Here is a 27,391-nt window from a genome sequence, read left to right on the forward strand (position 1 = left end):
GAACAGACACAGGGCAGGCAATCTGCAGCGTGAGGAAGCCGGACAGGGCCCAGTGCAAGAAGGGAATGCGGATCCCTTGTTCAAAAAGGTGCAAAGAAGAGCTTCAGTGCTGTTGAAACAGGTACTAAAAGCAAAGCTTGTTACTTTCCGTAGTGTCTCTCTCATCATGGTGTTTTCATTTGCTAGTTTATGTTGCTCTAAATAAAGAAAAATTACAAATTTAAATTGTTAGTGTGAATTTACCAGTAATCCTTATCATGTGCCATGCCAGCCTTACTACAAGCAGGAGAGCATTAAACTCATCTGTGGAATCATCTCAGTTACACAGTGTGTATTTCGTGGCTCATACACACATGCATATATATTTCTGTTCTTGCAGAACTATGGAATCTGCACAAAACTTAACTGTCTTTATTTCACTTCTTGCTACGCGCACATCTACCAACACTTCCTGCCTTTCTGCTTGCGGATGAGTAAGGAAGGACTGAAAGCAGATATGCTGTGTGTCGCTCTATGTCCCTTTCCTTCTGTGTCGTCATTTTCAGGGTAGTGGTGCAGTAACAGGAGTGCAGTGGGCTTCCTTAGTCATTCCTGTTTCTTTGAATCTCTGGCCTTCTTTATTCATTCTAAACAAGTTCTGGTTCAAAGGAAAAGCCTTTTAGGACCGTCAGGGCCAGATGTAACACACCTTCTTTTCACTTGCTCTGAGTCTGGGACCATGGGAACGCTGAGCTTCCGGGGCTATGTGTGAATTGGGTATAGAGGAGGGTGGTGCATTTTGTGCCTGGCTTCCCTTCTCACACACACGTCATTGTCTCATCAGACTTACAAAACACAAGATCAAAGATAAAACGATTCAGAATTTCAGGAGGGCCACAGAAGAGCATTCAACCAAGTGTGGGGCCCTTCTGAGCGGGGGGGCCCTGTGTGTCTGCACAGCTCACATGCTTCTGAAACTGGCCCTGAGCATGGGTGGACGCAAAGGAAGAATTTTCTAGAAATAAACGTTGTCAAATGTAGGAACTGCGTCCCAAGAGAGACTGTGGGATTTCCAACTCTAGAGATCTTTATAAACAGCCTTGTTCTGTTGGGAGAATGTAAGTACGCTCACCCCTGTCGGCAGGTGAATGGACTTAGCATCTTCTTAAAGCCTCTCTCTCCCCTGCCTCGGTTCTCTGCTGCCTTACCTCCCCTCCCGAAACACGGAGGGGAAAATTCTTTCAACTCTCTTCTGAATTCGGTGAGATTAGAAGGTGTGTATACTCATTATATCTATTGAAGTCATTAATGAGACAGGACATTTGATAAAAACATAACTTGGAGGAGAATGAATCAAAAAAGACATTTTAATACTGCTTGTTATGCTCTTCATCTTTAATTAGGTTGTGGTATTCACTTTGGACTTAGACTGTTGAGACAGCTTATATATCTTGAGAAAAAAGGAATCCTTTTTCATTCTTTAAGACATACGCATGCGGTATGTGGTTTTGACATGCTAGTTCACAATCCCCCACATTATGCCTTTAGACCTCACAAATAAATGTTATGTGATGGGTATCCCACTGAGATGTGAAAATGAAATATGCAAGCCTGAAATAACTTGGAAGGAGGGTGAGGCGGGGAAGAAAGGAGTCTCTGACCAGAATGTTGAAAATATATCCCATATTGAAGTTATTACGATACCACAAAAATCTGAATGTAATTTAGGTGGTTCGGTTGAGGGTGGATGGCAGAGTGCATGTGTGAGGGGAGAACGTTCGACATGTGGACAACATTTTCAGCAGACACTCTCAGTTCAAGGTCAGATGTCCCCAGAAGTATTGAGAGGTAGAAAAAGAGTGCTCAGAAGATATTTTATTTACGTTTTAAACAGCACTGCATCATGGCTTGTCGTATTGTTATTAAGATGGCATGTGTCACACAGCAGGCTAAATGCCATAGTCAATTCTGAAAAATTGTCTTCTGAATGACGTTAGGTTCACAAAGCAAAAATATTTAGAGTTTATTATTGCTAATGAAAAGTAATATTCTTTGTACTATATTATCAGCCTTTTTTTTAAAATTACCTTCCCATTTGAAACAGAATACATCACTGTTTTCTTTGATCTATCTCTTTGGTAATGCTTCTCCATTTTTGCCATTTCTCAATACTGTTTTGGGGGCAAATAAATGCTGGTAATGCAGACTATTCGATGTGATTTTTTGAAGTTATATATGCCAAAATGTGTTGTTGTAGGGCTACTCTCTTTCACTTTGAGAGAAGCAGTATTCTATTTGCATCTCCCAAAAGAACTCTTAACCTCAGTTCCATCAGCAGATCTGATAATATCTTATTCTCTCTACTGTCTTCTTGTGATGATGGAGAAATTTCACCTAAAATAATGTTCTATCAGAGTACCTGATAGGGCAATTCTGAAGTGAGTTGTTTTCTTACTCTTCAGGTTAGAGACTGAGGATATTTCAGAGTATTTGAATTCTCAGCACAGAATTTAAACCTTTTTCTACTGATCCTGTATCTACAGAAGTTCTATGGAAAATACTGTCTCTCCTAGATCAATAGGGTTGTGTTACTGGTTTCAGCCTGAGAGTATTTAATTGTGACATGACACACACACCCCTCCTATTATGCTGTACAGAAGCCGAAAGCTTTTGTAAAACTATGCACACCTCAGGATTTACCTGACAGGACAAATCTTTTATCCAGTCATTTATTCATTCAATGAATATTTATTGAGTACCTACCATGTTTCAGGCAGTGTTCTAGACACGCACTACACAAAACCGAGTTAGAGCCCATCCTTTGTGGCTTTACTTCAACATTGCGAGCAAACGTATTCTCGTCATAGTCAGCCATGAACATAGCGGCTGTCTAATATGATAGCCACTTGTCACATGTGGCTATTTAAATTGAAGTTTAAGTAAATTAAAGTGAAATAAAATTAAATTTTCAGTCCCCCAGTCTCCCTGGTCATATCTTGAGTTGTTCAGTAGCCACACATGGCGAGTGGCTGTCACATTAGACGGTGACTACACAGAACACTTCTGTCGCTGCAGAAAATCCTATTGGACAGAGCTGTCAGTCACTGAGAGAGAAAGGGTTTTGTGAGTCGGGCTAACAACTTTAGCACATTTCAACAAATTAATGAAAGTAGGACAGGACCCTGGCCTGAAGTTATGCCATGGTGTTTGCATTAGCAGCCCTTACTCGTGGCATTCTGGGGTCAGCCTGCTTGCATGTGCCGTAGCCAGACATTCTCCCAGGAATAAGAAACTTCTCTAGGGACGCGTGCACATCTGCGTCCAGGGGAGGCAAGGCACTGGTACGAGGGCCGCTGCTCCCCTGTCACGTGGCTTGGTAGACACTGTAATTGTCAGGAATGCTTCCTGTTGAGCCTGCACGGGGCTCGGAACCCTTTGAATCCAGCATGGCAGGGAGGCACTGTCACTCGGAGCTGGGATATGGCTGACTCCTCTTTGCCCTTCCCGATCGCTGCGCAGATCTGCTTCTCATTTTCCTAGGAAACAGCTTAGATGGCTAAGATTCTTTAACATGAAGCCTAGCAGATGGCAAGAGAGCAAAGTCGTGTACTGGCATTCCCAAATGGGCTATCTCAGACTTCTGCTCTAAATGCTCGTTTGTGTTCCACCTGACTCCAGGGGACTCGCTAATGAAAGGAACCTGGCTTGGGGACCTGATTACAGACAGTCCTAGGGTTGGAAGGAATATTGGCATGTTGCATTAGCATTTTGCCTGACTTTTTCTCTTCTTTCAAAGTGCACTCAATGTAGTAGATAGTGTTTCCTACTTGAAGAGAAAAGCTTTATTGCGTTCTTAAGGGTTTCATCAGTACCTTCTCTAGTATTGAACTTTAAAATCCCCTGGGAAAGTTCAAATGGGTATTTGAACCTTCAGCCTTACTTTTTGATTGATTATTCCTTTTACAAACTGATATGGAAAGACAAACTTATTTTTAACAGGTTCAACATGGGTCATGCGAGAAAACAGATGTTTATAATAGGAAATTCTATTGTGTGGAGAGGCTTATCAAGGCTCCCTCACGAGGCTTAAAGACTTCTACGTCACAGGCCAGGCTTGATGTAAGCGCCACTGTACCTCCCGTCTGGGCTGAGTGATGACTGAGCTGGCTAATCATTAGTGTTACTAATGACCTCTTCTTAAAAGGCAAACAAAAGGAGGAAGTCTGCTGTCAGTGTGAAGCCTGCCTTTTGAGTGTCAAAGTATCATCACAATTAGAACTGTCTATGGGAACATAGAGCAGAAAGTAAATATTTGGGTAATTCCCATGATCTTAGCCAGCAAGATAAACATGAAAGAATTAGTTTTATGCTCACGATGGCCACGTACTCCTGGTTCGATGCAACTCCCTTCTGCTTCCCCAGAGCTGATAGAACATGTCTCCGAACCTTTAAAATTGAAATAGTTGAGATAATTGGAGCCAAGCAGAATACAATATAGAAGTAGTGATGTGTAGTTATTTTAAAGGTTGCCTATGTTTATCAAATATGAAACAATGTTTTAATGGAGAATAAAGAGACTACCTAAGTGAACAAAGAATTAATTATCGGAAGCTTCCCTCTCACAGGATTATGCCAGCTCAAATCCTTTGTGAAGTAAGATGTGATTGAAATAATAAATCACTAAATCAGTAAAATTCATACAACCACAGTGAGGAAAACAAGCGTCATCGTCTTCACAATGCTTACCAATTTGATTTTTGGCTGGAAGTGTATTCCTATCAGTTCAGTTTTCTTAAACTACCTTTACCCAGCCTAGTTTGAGTCTGCTGATTGCAAAGAGCAGAGGTTGACCTTTCTGGGACATTGCATTCTTTTAGAAATGTACACATGGATCCTCGTCACTCGTTTCTCGAAAACCAGTGTGCTGCAGCTCCAGGTTTAGTCAGGCCCGCGGGCCTGCTTTTGTTCACTTGAAATGTTTCTGAGAAAGCCCCTTGGCTTGTGTCCTTGTTATGCCACCTGGCCTCCTGTGGTGGCACTTGAGTTGCCTCACTGCCCATGTCTCTTCTTTCTAGGCCCAGCCTACTGCTGTCCCATCACACATCTGCTGACACACTTTCCATGGTTCTCTTTGTCCCTGATTCAGTTTGGATTCTAGTGCCAGGCATTCAGGACTTTCAGTCACTTGGCTCCTCTGTATCTTCTTTCTAAAACTCGTTTTCTGAGACTCTCTAGCTTCCCGCGTCGTTCTGGGAAAGCTGACTTTCCATGGGTACACAGCTTCTTTCCATCACGCTGGGGCGAATAGTGCTTGTTTCTTCACCTAAAATAGTGTCCTCTGTTTACCCCTCTATCCACCCTCTTTAAGAGGCAGATCAGTTTTCATTTCCTCCCTATTTATTCTGGCTTTCATTCTCTTGTGAATTTCACTTGCGGGTATGACATAATTTAGCTCTCATTACATACTCAAAAATTGTCTATATGCTTGTCTTGTATTCTAATAAATATAAGGACAGATTCTTCTATCTCCCCACAGAATTAAAGTTTAAATTAAGCGTATAGTTGGATAGAACTTTCTGGGGATTGTTTGATACCCCCATTTATTTTCATAATGTTTCATACAATTACAGATTCTCCTCCAACAACTGTATAGCTTTTTTTAAAAAAATCATGTTTTAAAAAGGAAGCATTCTACTTTCATTTTGCACTGCCCTTTTTATTTTTTTTGCAAGCAACCTCAAATATTTTGGGGTTCTATAAGGACAAAATCTTATCTCTCCTGTACAGATGGTAAAAGATACAGATTGATGTCTAGACCACCACACATTTTTATACATATATTCATTTACATACCCTATAATTCAAATCAGTAAACACAAAAATTTTCAATCTTACCTGTGATGATTATATGCACGTGAAAACAACTGTTAGGTACACTTCACCTATATTGATTTAGCCAAGTTTGGTAATAAATAGTGCTGACAGACGTGTGGTAAAATAGACATACCCACCTATTTCTGATACAATCTTTCCAGCCAGTCCTCTAGGAAAATGTGGGTCATAAAACTAATCCAACACTTGGCCCTGGTAATCTAAGTTAATGCACTGAAAGTATAATAGTAAACTAAAATCCATTTGGTTCCAGAATGTTTATATTTATAATTATGAAATACTGAGAGCACCCTAAATGCTAATAGTTGGAAAATACAAACTGTGGTGTATCAGTTGAATAGAATATTATGTCAGGCTGGTGTTCAAATCCCTTTCTTTGTTTTTTGTTTTTTGAGCAAATGCTAACTAGCTGTGCATCCTGAGGCAGATTTTGGAACCCTCACAGTATTGGTGTCCTCTTCCCTGTAAAATGGGGAGCTAGACCAGAGATCAAGGACTGGCTCTGCTTTGAAGAGACATGAGAATGGACATTCAGGTTGGATTGCAACTTGCTTTCCCTTTATATTCCTCCTGACCCAGTGAACAAATGGTACAGAGGAAGAAGATGAGAGTAAGACAGTGTGTGAACTTGGCTCTCCAATGCCTTTGTCACGAAGGCATGCCTGGAGTCTGACGGAAACAGTTTGTGTAGCGTGAGGCATCTTCCAGGCGCTCAGGAACAGAGAATCACTGCTTTTCAGGGCGGGAGAAGTGCTGCTCAGTGTCTGAGGAGCAGTTACACATGGAATTTCTTTGTACCTTTTGGGTATAATCTTTGCTCTCCTGTATTTTTTTACTGCATATTTGGCCTTCATTATGTAGCTGTGGCCTATGATAAACAATTTACTGAAACACAATAAACCTTGAATGAAAAATGTGTATAATAAGGTTTTTCTTCTTCAATAAGACATATCCAAGTTATATTTCTTATGCAGAGCAACTGAGACTTACGTGGCTTGCTTGGTCTCGATGCACTAGACCACCTACAGAACATCCTTGGGGCGCGGCGTCTTCACCATCATTTTCACATTCAGGGTTTCTGCGTCATCTGGAAGATCAAACTACTGCTACAACTGCTACTACAGAGGTGCTAAACCATATTTTAAAAAACCGCATTACACGTGTGACCTCCTTTGGGCACTACCTGTCACAGGTGTGCAGGTGTCCTCAGGATAATACCCTTCACATCCCTCTTAAGGTTCTTGTGAGGACTAATTATACATAAAGTGCTGATGTGCTGCTGGGCATTGGAGCCATCCAAGGATCGGTAGCTGTTCCTGTATTACTGTATTTCAACAATAAGATGCCGTCTGTTGTAAGTCACAGCATTATTTTAAGGACCACTTAGGAAAAAAACTGCCCATTAAACAATGACATAATATTTTTTAATTACTTAAAGGTTTTAATAGTTATTGAAAGAGCTCTTTTTGACTTATTTAGACATAATTTTTGTATATTACTCTTGTACCTGAGTAAGCAGAAACAAATAGGCCACATACATTGGATAAGGTATTCCTGAAAATTCTTCATATTCAATGTTCAGTTCTCTTACCTGTCAACCACAGGTCAGCGCTACCTATGGTTTTCCACGTAGTGTCATCCTGTGTGCCGGGAGGAGCTCTCTTGATGCAGCATTTAAGAGCCTGTTACCCAGCAATCCCTCTCCTGGGTATCTACCCAAAAAATCTGAAAACATTTATCCATAAAGACATGTGTGCTCCAATGTTCATTGCAGCTTTATTTACGGTGGCCAAGACACGGAAACAACCAAAATATCCTTCAATAGATGAATAGATAAAGAAGTTGTGGTATATATACACAATGGAATACTATTCGGCGGTAAGAAAAGATGATATAGGACTATTTGTGACAACATGGATGAATCTTGAAATTATAGTGCTAAGCGAAATAAGTCAGAAAAAGTAGAGAACCATATGATTTCACTGATATGTGGTATATAAACCGAAAACAACAAAAGAACAAGACAAACAAATGAAGGAACAAAAACTCATAGACATAAACAATAGTTTAGGGGTTACCAGAGGATAAGGGGGGAGGGGGGCTCTAGAAGAGGGTAAATGGGGTCTAATATATGGTGATGGAAAGAGAACTGACTCTGGGTGGTGAACACACAATGTGAAATATAGATGATGTAATACAGAATTGTACACCTGAAATCTATGTAACTTTACTAACAATTGTCACCTCAATAAACTTTAATTTAAAAAAATTTTTTTTAAAAAGCTGGTTACTTTTGCCTTTGTGATCTTTTTTCCTGAGCCTCTGATATCCATTCTCAAAATTTTCCTTCTTGACTAAGCTCAAAGCTTTGTTTTTGTTTTGTTTTTTTCCCTTCAGTTGAATCATATGTTGCTGGAAGTTAAGCAGCTTCTGTTCAGAGTTAGCAGAAAATTTTAGGCAAATTGATGTTTACTGCTTTAACAATAGCCCTGCGTGATGCATTAATTAATCAATCACATATTCCAGGAATTTGGCAGTTTTTCCTACTTCAGCTGTATTGCTTGGCCAAGGATAGTAACCTCTGTGCATGGACCTCAGCAACAAAACATCATGCGTTTCTTCTGTCTGTACCTTCTTGTCTTACATCCTGGAAAACACTGAGCTTTTGCTTTGCAAGGAAATACGGAATTGCTGTCATTCTTCTGTTATGACTCTTTGCTTTACTAATTTCACTTAAATGACTGGTTTCATGTATTTTTAGGCATTTTTCCCCCTGAGTTTGGTTACTCCTTGTGCTTTGAGATTATTAAGAACACAGCCTTGTCAGTGGATGTCTTTAGTTTATTCACATGGTTCTTTTCTTGTCCTAACTTTAGGGAAGTTTTCCCCAGACTTCGTCTGATATGCGGGTACTTGGGGAGGCGGTGATCCCCATGTGTATTATGGTTCCGTACCAGGTGTGGTTTCTGTAGGTTCTCAATCATGAGTCCCTGAAATGAGCATCTGTAACTCAGATTCATCAGAGTTATGTTTTCGGGGGACATGGTGTCCCAGAGCCATTCGTAGATATCAGTTTCAGTAGTCCATGCAGGTGCTGGAAGCTTTGGTGAACTCTTTCTACAGTTTGACCTATCTAAACTGGCACAGATCATAGTGCTTTTTGATTATGTAGTAAAATCTCATTTAATTATATGCAGATTATTCACTTGGACAAAGAAGCTCATTTAAATTTTGGTTTTGTGAATTATGTCAATTGTGACCATAAATTTTCTGGGGGAAGACCTCACATGATATTCTCTAACGCCCGGTTCAGTAAGAGGGGCCTAAGATGATCTGATGACACTGATGGGAAGACGCATATATGAAGTGGAAAGAAGTTCTCTGCGGTGTAGTGGTTAAGAGCGTGGGGTTTAGAACCATGGAGTCCTGGGTCCCATCACAGCCCCCACTTTTAATATGTGTGTCATTTGTGGTGAAATACTTTATATCTGGCACCTTAGTTGAAAGTTATAATACCTACCTCATAGGCTAATAGTAAGAATTAGATCTAAAGAATAAAAGAAACAAACAAAACAGAAACAAACTCATAGATACAGAGAATATTTTGATGGCTGCCAGATGAGAGGGGTTTTGGGGGTGCGGGTGAAAAGGGGGAAGGAATTAAGAAGTACAAATTGGTAGTTACAAAATAGTCATGGGGATGTAAAGCATTAGGAATATAGTCAGTGATACGGTAATAACTATATATAGTGCCAGGTGAGTGCTAGACTATTCAGGGGGATCACTTCTTAAATTATATAAATGTCTAACCACTATGCTGTACACTTGAAATTAATATAAAATAATGTTGAATGTCAACTGTAATTGAAAAATTTTAAAAGTGGGGAAAACCGGTGAAGGGAAATAACAGGTTCAGATTTCGAGGTGTAAAATAAATAAGTCACGGGGATGTCACATACAGCATAGGGAATATAGCATAATATTGTGACAACGTGGTACAGTGTCAGATGGTTGTTGGACTTATCATGACCACTTCTTTAGGTATATAAATGTTGAGTAAGTATGGTGTACCCCTGAAACTAATATAATATTGTATGTCAGCTATCTTTTAACAAAAATCTTTAAAGAAAAGAAAAAAGAATTAGCCAAAATAATATTTATAAAATCCTCAGCACGTTTTCTAACACATGAGATCCGAAATAGTTTTTACTCTTGCTGCTGTTGTAGCTGTTATTTCTGCTGCTGTTATTATTCATGGGGACCACCCCAGAAAAGATAAAGTTTTAGAGAGAATCTTACAAGTAAGAGTAACAGCATGGAATTATGTCTCATTAAATCTACAAGCACCTGGCAAGGGAAATTATTTTTTTGGTTTTTAACTGATGAGGAAACTGAGACCCAGAGAGCTAAATGATTTTTCTAGAAACATACAGCTTATAAGAAAAGGTGCCACAATTCAGCCTAGGTCTTCTGACTTCTAATCCAAGGCACTTTTCGTGACCCATGCTGCCTCTTCCATGGAGGTAAATAAGCAAGTATAAGTGTGTGATGGTGAATAGTGAGGGATCAGGGCTGCATGTCAGGGGAGGTCGCTAATGACCTCAGGGGGAAAAACAGCGTTGAACTCAGAACTCATTTTCTTGGGCGTCCATTGTCCCCTGGATTTGGACCTGGCAATCACTATGTTGTTAGCTTTCCAGTACCTTCAAAGAAATGATTTTTATATACTTTCCTAGTTAGTCTCAGTGGGATAATTCCTCCAAAGTATCTAATTCACTATCCCCAGAAGCAGCTTTCCTCTGGACCGACCCTTCATTATCAATTTGATTTTCCAGTCTTAATTTTTTTTCTTTTAAGTTGCTACTGCATAGAACACTTGACTGTAAGCTTTTGCCTGAAGCAAACTTTAATGCTTAGTCAAGGTGATTGGCTCTGTGGGACATCATTAATGTTTTGTTTTAAAACTGAATACACTGTCCAGGATCAAGCTTCAAGATAATTCTAGTAAAATCTACTTTGTGTTCCTTTATCTAAAGCATTGGGGTCAGAATGGGAGCACAGGTCAAATGCAAAACATAAGCTTAAAAAAAGAGAATCAGACACTTTGTAAGGTACATAAATGTCATATCACTATGTGTACACCTGAAACTAATATAATATGTCAATTGTAATTGAAAAATAAATTCAAAAAAATTTTTAAAGAAACAATTATTTAACTTACAGATAAGTAAACCAGTCAAATTGGTCCTTTCTGTCCTGTAACCTAAATAACTAATGATTAAATAAGTAAGTGAATGAATGCAAACATTGAAAAAAAGTAGGATCAAACTAGGTTGATTTGAAGCAACCTTGTGCTTTCTGCTTGTATGGCGGCTAAACTCTGTCAAAGAGGTTTTAGGTGATTGAAATAGCTAATCTTTAAGATACCTCCCACACTTGAGTTTCTAGATTTCCACATAGTTTTGTTACACATTTCATCAGGTAAGTATGCTATGTGTGTGACCAGTGAATTATCACATTGCATTTTTATTTAACGAAACTCTCATTGCAAAGGCTCTTCTTTTGTCTCATAAACATTGCTTTTCATTGTCATATTTGAGCTTAAGTAGCAAGTCAGGCCCTCCAAATAATAACTCTGTATTTTAGTAGCAATCTTTCTGAAGTATTGGCCTCATGCCTCATTATATTAAAGAAATATCCATGCCAAATACCTAAACATGACATGGTTTTTTACTTGATCTGCAAGTTGGCAATAGGAAAGGAAATTCTGTAGTACCTCTATATTAACTAAATGCCATATCTACTTAAATTATCTAATATGCTACTGTAACATACTTAGGAAAACAGAAGTTTGCTTAGATGAATAGTCTGTAAAATAGTAGGAACTGTTTTAATGCTGAAATGACCACAGAGCACCCAAATGCCAAATTGTATACAAAGGGTCTTTCCTTCTTATATGCCAGATGTCTTCATCAGTGGCTCCAAAAGCAACTTGAAAATGTGTCCTATCCAATAACATCTGGGTTACTACTTTGTCTTAATTTACCTCTTCTCATTATTATTGAAATACAAATTCAATTTTAGATATTTGTCTAGGTTAGACTTTGATAGTTGTATAGAGATATCTTTGTAGTAACTAATGGTTTATTATTCTTTAATGGTTCGGGGTAGGAAGCTGTTTTTATAGTCTTTGACATCTCTTGAAAGGATTTTCAAAATCAATCTAGAATAATTAATTTGTTTCCTAATTTGCTTAGTGGCATCTGTAATGGGTCACTAGAGTAAAAAAGAATCCTGATTTTGGCAAGCAGTGGGAAGTCCTCTAGTGGATATACAAGTATATAGAGTCTGCACTTTGATCTAAAGCACCAGCTGCATAAGCCTAGAAGGAAGACGTGTGGTGAGTGTGGAGAAGGCCTGGGGTTTAGTCATCTGTTTGCTGCATATTGTGAGTTAAGTGTGTGGTGCAGCTGCCAAGAGAGCAGAGGCGCCCAGAGGCCAGGCTGGCTGGGAGAATTCCCAGGACATGGGGGGGACAGCTGTGTCCTGCGGTCCTATCCCTAGCCTGGTATCTCGGGGTCAGTTTGGGGTTCTCTAGTTAGTTGTATAAATTTTTAAGTGTTTCTCATTGGAGCTTATTCAAAGACAAGTGGTTAGGATAGAGAGAAAACTTGAAACCGTGTTTATATAAGGAAGAGCTGGAGGAACTGGGATGTTTATTCTGGAGGAGAGGGAACAGAATTGCTGTCTTCACAGATATAAAGGGCTGTCATGTAGAAGAGAGGTTCGATTTATTCTGCATGACTCTGGAGGGCAGAACAGGGGCCAGAGGGGCAAATTTTGGCTCAGTATAGGAATAGCTTTCTGCTGGTTACACATGTCCCTGAAAGTAATTAACTGCCTCCAAAAGTAGTAATTCTGGATTGTGCAAACAGCCGTGCCTAGGCAGATGGCTGCTGTTGTACAAAGGATCCTGGTCAAATCCCACCAGTCTGGACTAAAGCTCTCCAACGTCCTCCCAACTCTGAGATCCTGGTCCTATAGCTCTCCTTCCATCCGTCTGTCCAGCAAACACATTTCTGGGCTATCCTGTTTACTAAGCCCAGTGCTGGGGGTGCAGAGATCTCCAGGCACTGTGACGGGAACCACACCTGCAGGCAGTGACCATGGCACAGCGTGAGCAGTGCTGCGATGGCGCTGTGTGCATGAGGCCCCAGAGCCCCGAGTGCCGTCCCTGGACAGCAGTTCCTGAGCTGAGTTGTAAGTGGGATTTGGCCAGGTACAGATACTGCAGTGGGAGAGCCAAGCATGTGCAGAAGCCTGGGTGAGAGTGGGTGCAGGGGGATAAGAAGAGAATCAAACGGAGCAGCAGCTGGAAGAGAAAGAGCTTTAAGTGCTAGACGAGCTTTTGGTGTTACGAGTAACCTAATCGATTTGCATATTTGAAAGGCGGCTCAACTGCGAAGGTTGAGGATGGAGTGGTACTAACAGTAAGTCTCCCAGGGGCTCCTCCTTTCTAAGTCTCAGGTTTCTCACCTTTTATGTGAGGGGCTTGGACGGTTGGGCGTTATTCTATGAGAATCAGTTCATTCGTTGTCTTCCTTTGTAATTTCACTTTGATTGTCAGGCCCGTGGTGCCCTAGGTCTTACCAGTCTCAGGGTACAGACGGAGTCACACGGGTGACGATACCCAGACTGCACTCATGCTCCCCTCGTGTGCTGCTTAGCACCTCCAGACCCCATAAAATCTTGCCCGGTTGGTCTGGGACCTCCTGGGGATCCCCAGGGGGAGCTCATGAGCTGACCCCTCCTGCTCCTTGGCCTGTGGTTACCTGGATGGTGCCTCCTTGTGCCAATCCTGCTGGCTCTGGTGCCCCCCTGACATTGCCGAGGGCCCTGCCCAGCGCCAGGATTCCAAGAATTGCAGCCTTCACTGGGGTCTTTGATGCAGCACAGCCACACTGGCCCCGGCAAAAGTGGGCTAAATCTCCCACTTCCTTTCTTTGTGTCACCTGAGCATTAAAGTGGGACTAGTTAGGCTTGCATCTCACAAACTCCCTCCTGAAATAATCTCCTCTGACTTCTGCCTGCGACCCCAAGGCTGTGGGACCAGTAGCTGACACAGCAGGCTTTTCCTCCATTCCAGTTTTCCTCATGGTTTCAGAGGTCCTCCCTGCGCTGAGTTGTTCCCCTTAAGCAGAAAGATAAGACAAAATGAATCCTGGCAGCTTTCCCACCCATCCAGATCAGCAAACATACCCACACCGGTGATTTTGTTGTTATTGATTGCTCATGCCTGGCTCAGGACGAAGCACTTCTCATATACTGTATCATGTAATCACCCCAGCTCTTGGACGTCCAGACTACCGTGTTTCCCTGAAAATAAGACCTAGCTGGGCAATCAACTCTAATGCATCTTTTGGAGCAAAAATAATATAAGGCCTGGTCTTATCTTACTATAAGACTGGGTCTCATCTAGTATGATACAAGACCTGTCTTATATTAATTAATTTTTGCTCCAAAAGATGCATTAGAGCTGATTGTACAGCTAGGTCTTATTTTCGGGGAAACAGGTATTAGTATTCCCATTTGTAGATGAGGATGAGGCTAAGAGGAATTAAATAACGTGCTCAAGGTCAAACAGCTGGCAGAGCTAGAATTCAAAACCAGACTGATCTGGACTATCCCAGACACCAAGCTCTTAACAAATCCCCCAACACTTGGACATAAACACTGATGATCTTATAACTTAGTTAACACTAAAGTGTCTGCTTTGCTCATTTGTCATCTTTGCATATATTTCAAAATTGGCTTTTGCATCCAGGGCTGGGAAGAAACGGTGGATGCTGCTGTCTCCCACCTCTTGAAGACCTGCCTATCGAAGAGCTCAAAGGAGCAGGCTTTGAACCTCAGCAGCCAGCTGCACCTACCCAAAGACACCAGCCGGCTGAAGAAACACATCACCTTGCTGTGTGACAGGTTGGCCAAAGGTGGGCGTCTCTGCCTTAGCACCGATGCCGCGGCCCCGCCAACCATGGTCATGCCAGGTAAGGGCTTCGTCCACGCTGCCCAAGCACAACTGCCCTTTTCCCAAATCAAAGGAATGTGCCTGTGGTTGTATTTGGGGTTTACATTTCATATTAAAGTGATGCTAGCCAAGAAAATCGCTTTCACATTTCCCCTCAGATACCCCAAGGTAACCATTCGGATAAATATTCTTGGGGTATTTGCTTGCTAGACATTTCTAGAATGTTATGCCTCTTTTCCTCCCTCTGCTTTTAAATATATAATCCATTTTGTTTTGCTCCTACCCCCCCAAAAAAAAAAGTGGCTTAGAGAATAAAACTCAATGTGATCTCGCGATACCATATTTCATAGCTGAAAATAGCATAATCCACGCAGCTAATGTTCTCCAGATGAGTCCCATCCCTTCTGCTGTTTGCTTGCATTGTGGTCATCGGAATAAGGGGGAAGAGACAGAGAAAAAGACGGGAGCAGGAGATGGGAGCAGGATTCAGGGTGAGGCACGTATGGGCCGGATGGTCAGTGGTGGCTGAGGCATCCAGGTCAGCAGCCTTGCCACAGCCGGAAGGGCTGAGCCATCAGTGGTGCTGCACTCTTTCCCGTACAGCGGCAGCTCCCAATGCTCTCTTCCCTCTTGTTAGTTTCTCTCCTTACGGCAGCAGGAAGGAGCATCAAGTCAATGAATGTATTAAACGCAGCCGCTACAGCATCTATTTCCTCCTGCAGCAAGGACCATGGTATGGGAAGTGGTGTGCTTTTCTTTTCTCCCTTCTTACATGCCTTGTGTGCCCCTCCCCCTCTCCAGGCTGATGCTCTTCCTGTTTCTTCCTTCCCCCCTCAATCTGCATTCCTAGAAGTAAAAAGGAATGCAAGCGAAAACTTAAAAAGATAAACGTGGAGACAGTATAGCGTAATCTAATAAGCACAGACTCTGGAGGCAGACAGACCCGTGTTTGGGTCCTACTTCTGTGCTTATATGACCCTGGGTATGTGAGTTAACTTTCCAGAATCTTAGTTTCTTCCTTTTGAAAGTGGATATAATAATGCCTCCCTTGTTGCCAGGGCCTTAGACATTTGTAAAGCACCTAGTACAATGCTTGGAACAGAGACACATGAAAAAATCCAAGCTGTAATTTACCATTGTTATAGATATATTATAATTTAGCCTCTGAATTCCGTGGGATGGTGGGGGGGGGACGGGCAACTAGCTGGTTTGGGGTCATGGGATTCTATATTCCATGGTTTCAAATTTTTTTCAATCTTAATTATACGCCAATAGAACCTAACTTTTATTTCAAGAGAGTATTTGGAATGTGGCATTTCAGAATAAAATTACCTTCCCACAGAGAAACTGTTCTAATAGTCTGTCTTCATTTAGTCCCCCTTCGTCTTGCCCTTGTCACCATCCTCCTAACTGGTCCTTCGACCTCTGCTCGTCCAATTCTGTCCACTACTACAGGATTATTTTCCTAAGAGATAAATATTTAGGCTCACTGCGACAATAAATGAAAAAGTATTCTCTGTAATCGGCAGTCAGTATATGGCACTCCATCCTGCCTTGCGAACTGGAAAAACTACAGAGGCTTGAGGGAGAAAGACACATATATAAAAGAGAAAACTTAAAGGGATGGCACTTGGCTCCCGATTGGCTGCTTAATCTGGGCCATGTCTTCCGCATGTCCCTGTTGGATCTTCTTTGGGGGCAGCCATTCGGTGTCCTGGGGCGATGCTGTGAGGAAAGACCCAGACACCTGAGAAAGCACATGTTCCCTTCGTCACATTGACTGATTATGGAACTTCCATCATTTGTTTCAGTAACTACATTTGGAAGCAACTTGAGGGCTGTGTCTGTGTAAGCCCTCAATGCAAAAGTTTTGAATGTGCAGAAGAAGGAAGGGGCAGAGAAAAGGAGGAAGAGAAGGAAGGAAGGGAGAGAGAAAGAAATGAAGGAAGACAGAATATGTGTTTTTTGATAAACCAGGAGTCTATAAGCCATGTCTGCCTTCCATGCCCAGTCTAGCCAAGTTCATTCCACTGGGTAGGTTGAGGCTGTACACATTAGTGCTTCACGGTCACTGTCATAACCGCTTGCTGTTACTTACGGATGACCCCTTTTTCAACTCTGTGTGAGGGACGCTCCCTCCCACTGGCCCCCATCTAATCATGACTGAGTTTTTTTAAACCATTAAATCGGTGTTCTTTGTCATCGACTTGCCCCATTATTGCCTATTGTACCTTTCCTCCCTACAATTCAAATTTTTCACACACTCATTTCCGTGCTGAGCGCATTTTTGAGGTAGGAGAAACATGTAGAGTTTTTGCTGTTTTACAAATAGAAAAATGAGTTAGGAAAAGCTACATATCTTGCCCAGAGTTCCATGGTTACTGGAAGGGTTAGGTCTAGAAGCCAAATCTTCTAGCTCACTGTGCTTCCCTGCAGACCACGCAGACCACAACGGCACACATACATTTCTAGCCTGGCTTCCTCCTGTGTCAGCTCTTCTGGGTCTGGCTTCTTATCCCTTCAACTGGTCTAGCAGTGTGGGAAGAAGAGGGCAGAAATAGTTTCACGCAGTCTTATTAAAGAAAAGACTCTTTAATAAGATTTATCTTTGTTTTGTGCTCGATTTTCATTATCTCCATGGGTAACACAATATCATTACCACAGAGATAATAAGAAAGGCTGTGAGTTATTTCCGCTTCAAACCAGTAGCTGTGCAGTTGGCCCTGCTAGTTTAGCTATGATGGCTGTTTCAGGACACACGAAGGCAAAGTGGCTTCCTGAAGCGTCAAGTATTTTTCACAGACACAATCCTTTTTTAATAACTGGGCAGGAGCTCAGAAACCATCTTGGTTCACTCACCTCGCTGAACAGCTGAGGTAACCGAGGCCTGGGAGGCTGAGGTGACTTAGTGCTTGGTCTTAAAGGGCGGGAGTGTGTGTCATTTTACCATGTTCCCTATTCAATTGCAGCTGGATGAACATCTTTGCATAAAAATCCCTTGGTCTTTTCTAGCCTCCTGACTTTATGAGCCCAGCACCTTGGACGTGTCTTTCTTTGCTCCAGGAAAGGCCACGATGACACCATCGTCCTGAGTTTGAACAATCTTTCCCGCATGGAATTCCCTGAGGGAGCTCTCACCTCCCTCCTGCTCACCTTGATCAACCTTCAGAGTCTCTATCAGGATGTAGCCTAACCTTTTTGGGTGAATTCTTTTTATTGCAGAAGCATCAAACTTGCGTGTGTCTTATCTGCTGCTCGAGTAGTCGCATCTTTCTGCTGGGAATATTGCATTTTCGCTAAGTGTCTTTTTTCCTAATCTCAGCTGTGTGCATTCTGCCCTTAGAGCAGGAGTCACGGAGGACCATCAGTTGGTGTTTTTTACAAATCTTAACGTGAGTGCTGGCAGTGGCCCAGCTGGCGTTCTCTTACGTGTTTGTTACCCACTTCGATCCTGTAGCTGCTGGAGGCTGAGATTTGTTAGATTGCCAGTGGCTTCTTTCTATGGCCTCAGTGCCTAGGACGATAAATATTTCAGTGGCCCTCATTACAGCTGAGACTTGTGTCTCAGGCACATATGCAAAACTTAATGTATATTTGGATGCGTCTAACTCCCAATACTTGGAGACTCAACATTGCTTTGCCCGCCAAGAGGTGGTATGGGTTAGTGGTGGCCCATCAGATGGAAGCTTGGAGAGCCAGTGGTATGGGTCCCGCAGCAGGGCAGGCAGAGCATGCTGGGTAAGGAAAGGGGCTTACAGACAGTCCAGGCTGAGCAAGGGCCTCCAGTGAATATTCTCTTAATGCAATCAAATGAGTCAGAAGCCATAATGGGCCATAGCTTCAGCTGTATTATCGTTGGCACAACCGGACTCCTGGGCCAAAAGGAAGCCAAGAGGTGGGGGAAAGGAAGCAAAGAAGGTTTGATAAGTAAGATGAGCCTTTTAGCAAATATGGTTGGAAAACTTATTTTGAGATGTGGTGTGGACCACCCAAGAATTAGTATTTTGTGCTGCTTCGGTCTGTTAAGTGGGTAGGAGGATATAGAGAGTATAAATCTGGATAAGGTTGTCTATTCTATCCTTTGGAGAGATATATATTTAAAATGCTCAATTTTTAATATTTTCAACGAGTTAATGACCTTTTTGCCTTAAGGATTGTATGTTATTTTGAGGCTACTTCTAAATAACCCATTTCAACATAATTTTATTTTTTAATTTTTTTAAATTCTAATCTGCCATCTTGGACCGCCTCTCCATTTCAACAGAATTTAAATTTAGTTCTCTGAGGTCTCACGTAGATGCTTGATAAGTCATTTGGCATGCTTATCTCTCGTCTACTTCGCAGTTTTCTCAACTATAAATAGGGATAATAATGGTTCTTGACCACAGAGTTGTTGGCCAAATTAAATACAGTCGTATGTGGAAAATGCTTAGCAGGGACCTGGCACATAGCAAATTCTCACTAAATATGAGCTTCTATTATTATTATAATAATTATAAATACTAATGTAAAATCTCAAAGGTACCTGTGAGAACTTAACAAAAGGATTCTGTAGTTAGAAGAGTGAAAAATATGAGACAGGAAATTTTTAAAAAGAAAAGTGTCAGATTTGCCTTTTCAAAATATTTGTTGTAAAGTGACAGTAAATGGCAATGCTGCAATTATAAAAAGAGCTTGGTGCATAAACTAGAAAGTTCAGAATTGACTAAAGTATGGAAGGTTTGAGACTATTTGGTATCAGAAAAAGACTACCTGAAAATTAGGGCCAACCTTTCATTGTTTTCATTGGTAAAACGAAAGATTTATTTGAAAAATAAGTAAAATCAAGATTAACAGTAAATTTATTTTATCATATCTTTGCCGAAATTTATGTTATGCCTACAGTTATGTTCTAATTCTTAGAGACAACCGTGAAAGAATTATGCAGGATTCTTGTTTTTGTTTTTGCTTTGGTTCTGGTGTGATGGATGATACATGCTTAAAATTTGACTGTTCAGGCACCTTTACAAAGAGTTTCCTTTTTAGGAAAAAGATACCCCAAGGCACCATTCATTTTCCTAGAAGTCTTCCTTAGCCCTTTGATATGCAAGTCATTTTCTTCAGAAGCATCTATCATCGATTCTTGTCAATTTTCTTCTCTTCATTGTTTTCTGGACTGACGCCCAGATTCCCACTGGCCAGTGTCCTCGTATGCGACAAACAGCTCTCCAATCACACTTTAGCTACATTAAGTCTTGTATCACTTTCAAGATTTGTAATTTCCTTCTGCAACCAATTTATGCTGTATTTGCAACAATTTTAGTCAGTGAGAGATGAACTAATATAAAAAGTTGGAAGTAGGGGAGATTCATCTAGTGTTAAAGGTGAAAGAAAGATACTGAGGAGAGACTAATTTTGTAAGTGGCCAATTCGTTTTTGAGTGAAGGTCTTTGTGCCATGCTTTTGCTTTTCTGACTACAGTTGGGATCATTAAAACTTCTATAAGTAGGAGAATCCACCCTCCCCCCCAATTATATATGTAAAAATTTAGACGTGCAATTCTGAACTCAGACCTCCTATTTCAAAGCAGCGGAGAACAAGATGAATTGGTTAAAAAATGGTTCTGGGAACTGACTAGCAAACGATTGGAAGAAAAAACCCAGGTTCCTGAGCCCTACCATGTACCACAGTACATTTCAAATGGATAAGAGATTGAAATGGAAAACAATGAAATCACAAAAACCCAGAAGGAGCTAGAGGTGGATCCACAGATCTGGAGGCAGGCTAGGCCCTTCTAAGTAAGTCAGCAGAGGCGTGTAAACCAAGGTGTGTGTTAATGGTAATTCTCCTGGGTGGCAGAGGGACCAGTGGCGTGTGGGCACCTGCCTACTCTTCCCTTTCCATAAATTGTGTATACTTTAGTACAAATAACGTTTAGAATGTGTAAAAAGGGACTGTGGTAGAAAGTGGCAACAAGAAAACAACTATAATTGTATCAGAAATGGTAGTGAGGAAGAAACAAGGACCACTTTTATAAATCAGGAAGATTAATGGCTTTTTGTTCCCGACAGGAAATAAGTTATTCAAGGGAAATGACTGTGTGTTTATGCGGCTTGTTTGTATTTCAGTTCTGATAAATGAACCCACGTCCTTCACAGGATTCTTTGCAGAAATGTGCGCAGCGAGTTTATTATAGATTCTGCCTCCTTCCCGTCTCTGTGTCCCCTCGCTGAACGTAGGCCAAACATGCAAGTTACTATTGATCTCTGAGTAATTTCTTCACCTTCTTGTGAGTGACTTCATAATTGCTGAATCTGGGGAACACTGGGCCTGCAACCCACTTGGCCGCTCTGCAGTTTTACAGCAAGGCCATTTCCTTCTTAGAACATTCTCATGCCTTGGCTCCTCTTTCATTATTGGAAACTGTTCCTGTCCCCTCAGGCCTGTCCTTTCCAGTCTGCTTTGTGGCTTCTTGTTCTTTTTTCTGTCTCTTGACTGTTGGGCTTCTGACTTCATCCTTTCCTGGACAGTCTCATCCGACTGCCACCTGAAGTGTACCTTTCTGTCTAGCCTCTCTTCCAGCTTTCACATGTCTCCCACAGTACACCATAGGCCTCTCCAATTCCACATGCCAGAGTGAAACTCCTCGCCCGTGGGTCTGATCTCAGTGGGTATTACCCAATGCCCAGGCCAGGAACCTCAGAGACGACCTTGACTCGCTGTTTCCTTTACTCACCTTGTTCAGTTAGTCACCAAGACCTGATGATGGCACCTCCTAAATATACCTCTTGTTGCTATCCACACTGCTATTACCTTGCTTAACACCTTCATTTCCTATTCAGACTAGAAAAACGACCTACCAATAGCCTCCTTGTATTAAGAGTTCTCCTTTATTTTTAGTACTACCATAAAAAAGAACTTATGAATGTTCATAGCAGAATTAAAGCCAAAAGGGGAAAGCATTCCAAATGCTCATCAGCTGACGAACGGATAAATAAAAGTGATCTATCCATACAGTGGAATATACCTTAGCAGTCCAAAGAACTACAGTGTGGATGAACCTTGAACACACTATGCCAAGTGCAAGAAGCTGTCCAAAAGACCATATATTATATGATTCCCTTCATATAAAATGTCTAGAGTAGGCATATTCATAGGGACAGAGTGTATTAGTGTTTGCCTAGGGCTAGGGGTGGAAAAGTGGGTAATGATAGCTAATGGTATGGGGTTTCCTTTTGGATGGGAAAAGTTTTCTAAAATTAGATTGTAGTGATGGTTGCAGAACTCTGTGAATAGACTAAAAGCCATTGAATATATATATTTTAAAAGTCTGACATGATATGTGAATTATATTGCAATAATGTTGTTAAAAATAACTAATTTCTTTTAGCAGCTAAAACATGTTCTTTGTACAAATTTAGAAAATTCAGATAAAAAAAGAAAATAAAAAATTACTAATAATCTAACCACCCTGAAATAGATACAAACTCTACTCTATATACATTTATGTATGTGTATATACATATGTATTCTATGTATACATGTATACATATCCTTCCCATCTTTTTTATTTGCATGTATATATTTTTATTTTATTACAGTGGATCATTCTGTACCTACTACCTTATAACCCACTTTAAAAACTTTAATTATATCATTATTGCATTATGAAATATTACATATTATTTTAATAGCTACATTATCCGTCCCCTTTTGTCAAATATACAGACTCTATCTGATTTTAGTATAGTAAATAATTATTTAGTGAGTATTCTTGTAGTTTAATCTGTGTACATCAGCACTGACTTGATACTTTTCCGTGAGTATGAGTTTCTTTGCAAAAATAAGGATCTGGGTACGTTACTTCCCTGCTTGAAAAGATTCTACAGCTCCCTGTCACCCACCACATTAAGTGGGTCCTAAGCCTGAAATACAATGTTCTTTACTAAATAGACGCACATTATCGTTACAGCTGCACTTTCTTCCTGAAGATCCTTCACTGATACTGAATTACTCACTATTTTCCAAGTACACATGTTTTGCAAATACACGCTTTGCAAGCTTCTGTGCATTTAAATAGTTTCCTTGGCTTACAGGGTCAGGCCAGTCTTTGGATGGTGATAAACTTACTACTAATTTCTGAAGACCCAGTTCCAATGGTGTTGTACAAAGCATTCCCTGGTCCTTCTCGCTCTCCTGGCCCTCTCTCCTCAGTGCTCCCCAGTCTCTGGGCACATGGCTAGTAGATACTTATCATAGGGTTCCATCGTTTAAGGCTTTTGTTTCACCCCTCACCCCTGTCTTAGTCTGCTAGGGCTGCCATAATAAAATACCACAGGCTGGGTGGCCTAAACAATGGGACCTTATTTTCTCACAGTTTTGGAGGCTAGAAATCCAAGATCGAAGTGCTGGCAGGTTTGGTTTCTCCTGCAGCCTTTCTCCTGGTGGCTTGCAGATAGCCGCCACTTCTCTGTGACCTCACATGGCCTTTTCCTCTGTGTGCACACTCTTGGTGTGTCTCTTCTTCCCCTTATAAGGACATCAGTCCTTTTGGCTTAGGACCCAACCCTATAACCTCATGCGACCTCAATCACCTCTTTAAAGGCCCTATCTCCAAATATAGTCACATTGGGGGCTAGGGCCTCAACCTATGGATTTTGAAAGGACACAGTTCAGTTCATAACACCCCAGATAGAAGGTAAGTGCATGAGGTACTCAATATCTAGTGTATTCTTCTTTGTGACCTCAGCACCTCACTTATGCCTGTCATGTAGATAGTTGAGGCCCACCATATATTTTTAAAACTTCTTATTTTGAAATAATACAAAATATCTATAATGATTTTAATTACAGAGTCACAAGAAGCTGCAAAAATACTATGTAGAATCCCATGTACCTTCATCCAGCTTTCCCCAATGATAACATTTTTATATACCTGTAGTACAGTATCAAAAATAGGAAATTCACATTGGTCTGCCTTATATTTTTAGAATGAATCAGCAGAGCTTTTTATAAAGAGGATAAATCCTGAAGTAGGTATATGTTTTGGACTTTTAGAAGGAGCGGTGGCCGGTATTACAGGTAGGTAGTGATATGAGCAGGAAGATGTGGGCTGTCAGGAGACTGGTGGAGGTTCAGGTTGGAAATTCAGTTGGCGAGGTGATAAACACCAGTTCACATAGGAACTGGAAAATCCAGGTTAAATAGTTTGGGCAGATGCAGGTGGAAATGGGAGCGGTTGTAGTTTCTTAAGCTGTACGTGACTTATAAAAAGCAGAAATACGAATTTAGAAATACTAATCAGGTGGTGGTATGATTTAGAAATACTAATCAGAGGAAAATATGAAAAACAGGGAAGAATATACAGATGTCCCACCAAGTTTTTTAGTTGCCATTGATGTCAGTGATTAAGAGAATTTTGTTTGTTATGGACATTGTGTTTCGTTTTGAATCCAGTGAACTTGAGATGATGAAGGTGCATCCAAGGAGAGAGATGTGTCAACAGCTGGAGGAATTGTAGCTTGAGGGCAAGATTGAAGCTGGAAAAGTAGGTTTAGTATCCTCAGCTTAGAGGTCATCATTTTGCAGTTGGATGAAACCCCTTGGGAGGGAACACTAGAGTTGGGACTTAGCTGCAGAGCCCCAAATCTGGGACAAGAAGTGGATTCTGTAGGGAGGAGTGAATTTCCAAGCATTCCCTGAAGAGCTGGTGTCTGTACTATCAAGGACAGAAGAAGGTCAAGGAAAGATCCTTTTGTAACTGGAAGGAACAATATAGGAAGGCAGATGGAAGAAGAAGTAGGCTGTTGTCAGGGTTTTTATTTCTTTTCTTTTTCTTCTCTAAAAGAAGATATTTAGAGATGATTGAGGGTCAGGGTGGTGGCAAGAATGAGGCTGATAAACTCCAACATTCATGTTCAATGGGAAGCTTTGAGGAGGCAGCGGAATAATCCAAACTATAAGTAAACTGAATAGATTTAGTATTGGAGAAGAGAAAAAATGAGAACTTGGGAATACGTGGATATTTTGAAAACAGGGAAGTTCAGTGAAGTCCAGCCACATGAACTTTGAAGAAGTCAAGTTTTGTAATGATCTGTGAGAGCTGTGAGAGAGCAAGAAGCGGTGTGTGGTGAGCTGTAAATTAGTCAGTTTGCAGTCGCCACTGTGGGAAGGACAAGCTCAGCCACGGAGCAATTGTGAACCTATTTATTCTTCCTGAGCAATAGTTTTCTAGCTTGAAATAGTGGGATAATATCTCCTTGTTCTGAAGCAACATACTGTTTCAAAAATCAAACTATATTGTATATGTAAAGAAAGCATGCAGTCATTAACAGGATGCTTGCTCCTTCTCATCCATTGTAATGGGACGTCCATAGCGGGATGAAGGGAAGGTTAGTGGAAGGATATTTGCATCTAGGATTAGAGTTGTATTTGACAGGAGAAGCAATTAAGAGTAATTCTAGGGGAAGGTCCACCAGCGAAGACCACGTAGGAAAACATTCTCCCTGTGTGTACTTAGCAAATACTTGTTGATAGACAAGCTGGCTGGTAACTAATTACAATGTGACCAGTAAAGCCCTGTTTCTTGGAAGTGGGGTTGTTAATACAGGAAGAGAATACCAGGGGAGTTTGAGGAATTTCCTTCCCAGCAGATGTTTAAACTAATGTGGATACTCAACCGCCTAAAGATAATTTGGGGAAAACCTTGCCTGAAAGCAGAAGGACAAATTAAATAACTTTTAAAGGATATCACTGTGTTATTTCTTTAGTTGTGTCACATGGACAAATCTGTAAAATGCTCATTTTTATCCTCACCCAGCTGTACATTGGTTTGTCTTTTCTTTGGACTATTTTCATATGAAATATTACAATGGAAATCCTAACTGTGCAATTTTCAGTATCCTTAAATTTTGCTTCAGTTAGTCAAAAGCAGGGTATCTCAATACACCGGGCATCCCTCAGGAAGATACTGTCTCAGGCTTTTATGATATCCAAAATAATTTTTCTCACGTACTATTGACATTTGGCCTGTTTTATCTTCAAATACGAGGGTGAACAAATTGGTATTTATTTCAGCAGTTGCTGGTATGAAGGGTTTTCTGTAGACTCACCATAAAATTTAGTAATAATTATTTTCCAGTTTTCTTCCCCTCAACTTTTACCCACACCTCAACTTCTGCTACCTTAGCGGCTCTGTCTGTCACAGTAAGAGTTTACCGGTTGTCCTCAGAATTGTAATAAACATACTTCTTGTTTTCTTCCCTTCAGCTTTTACTCCCAATACCTGCTATCTCGCTAATGAATTCAGTCTTCAACAATAAGAATAAGTTTCTCTGCTTTCAGTGTAAATTCATGAATGTTATTAAAGTTGTCTTTATTGTTTTTCATTTTCCTTTAGATAAAGTATTTTAAGTGCTTACGAGCAATTCGTCAGTTACTTATGTGAGACTGTCAATAAAACTTGTTTTTATATGACATTTTTTACATTTAAACATTTCAAATACAACAGTATGCATAGTGACAATATATACAAATAGAGGGGACAGACCGAACAGTCTGGCCCCTTCCTGTGACTTAGTGATTTTTAATTCTGGCTAATACGCCTGCCTAAAATAGAAAGGACTCTACTTCTGACCCCGCACAGCCCCAACAAGCAAACAAATAGGATGTGTTTCCATTTTGAACTGTCACACGGGATGAAGCCAGGTTCATGCTGCCAACCTGCAAAAAATCTTTTCATACTAAACTTAAAATAATAATAATAATAATTTTTAGTGTGTTTATTAAAGTGAATTGTTAGAATAGTCAATCCTTTCTGATTTGTGTGCAATGTGCACATTTCTTAAACAATTAAAAATTTACATGAAAAACTGTACTCTTGTTTCTGGTGGTTCTCAGCGCATAGAAATATCCGGGTCGAAAAAGTAAAATACCTTTAGTTGTATTCCTTTGTACAGTATGTCTCAACTCTATGTTTTTTTTTTTTTTTTAAATGTAGCTTTTTGTTTATAAAATGTGCAATTTCTTACTTAAAAATATTTTAGTTAGCTAGAATTTTTGTATTTCTTTTGAGTCTGCTTTCTGCTTTCCATACTCTAGTGTCATGTGGAAAGTGTTACCCCAAAATAAAATGATGTCACTCTCTAGCTTTCAGAAGCCATGATTTATGCTAATACTGATAGGCTGATTTTTATTTAGTACAGGTGTTTGCATGTGGATTGCTATAAGATATTTTTGGCATTTGTTAAAAATAGGCTTGGAAATGACTGCAACCATAAAACAAGAAGCAAACAGATTGTACTAGAATCCATGGCAAGGGGTGCAGGGCTCCAGCTTACTGGCACTCTAGTTATAAGCACATGCAACGGCAGATATTAAGGGCTCAGGTATAGGAGTTGCGTGGGTTTCAGTGAAAAAAATAAAGCTAATACAGCACACCTTGTCAGTGGGATGTGCTTACTTACAGAAGAAGTAAGTTACCTGATGTTACATTTTTATTTTTTAAGAGATAAA

The 27,391-nt window shown here is 40.6% G+C and overlaps 1 protein-coding gene across 2 annotated transcripts in view; it reads left to right on the forward strand.

Moving 5' to 3' along the window:
• Positions 1-27,391, forward strand: part of BBS9 (Bardet-Biedl syndrome 9) — a 358,339-nt gene that overhangs the window by 286,556 nt on the left and 44,392 nt on the right. For both annotated transcript variants that reach the window (XM_019757306.2, XM_019757307.2), the window contains one exon: positions 14,696-14,918. In XM_019757306.2, coding sequence (XP_019612865.2) covers positions 14,696-14,918 — 223 coding nt within the window. The remainder of the gene's footprint in view (positions 1-14,695; positions 14,919-27,391) is intronic.

Source organism: Rhinolophus sinicus, linkage group LG09 (genome assembly GCF_036562045.2).
Source record: "Rhinolophus sinicus isolate RSC01 linkage group LG09, ASM3656204v1, whole genome shotgun sequence".
NCBI lineage: Eukaryota > Metazoa > Chordata > Mammalia > Chiroptera > Rhinolophidae > Rhinolophus > Rhinolophus sinicus.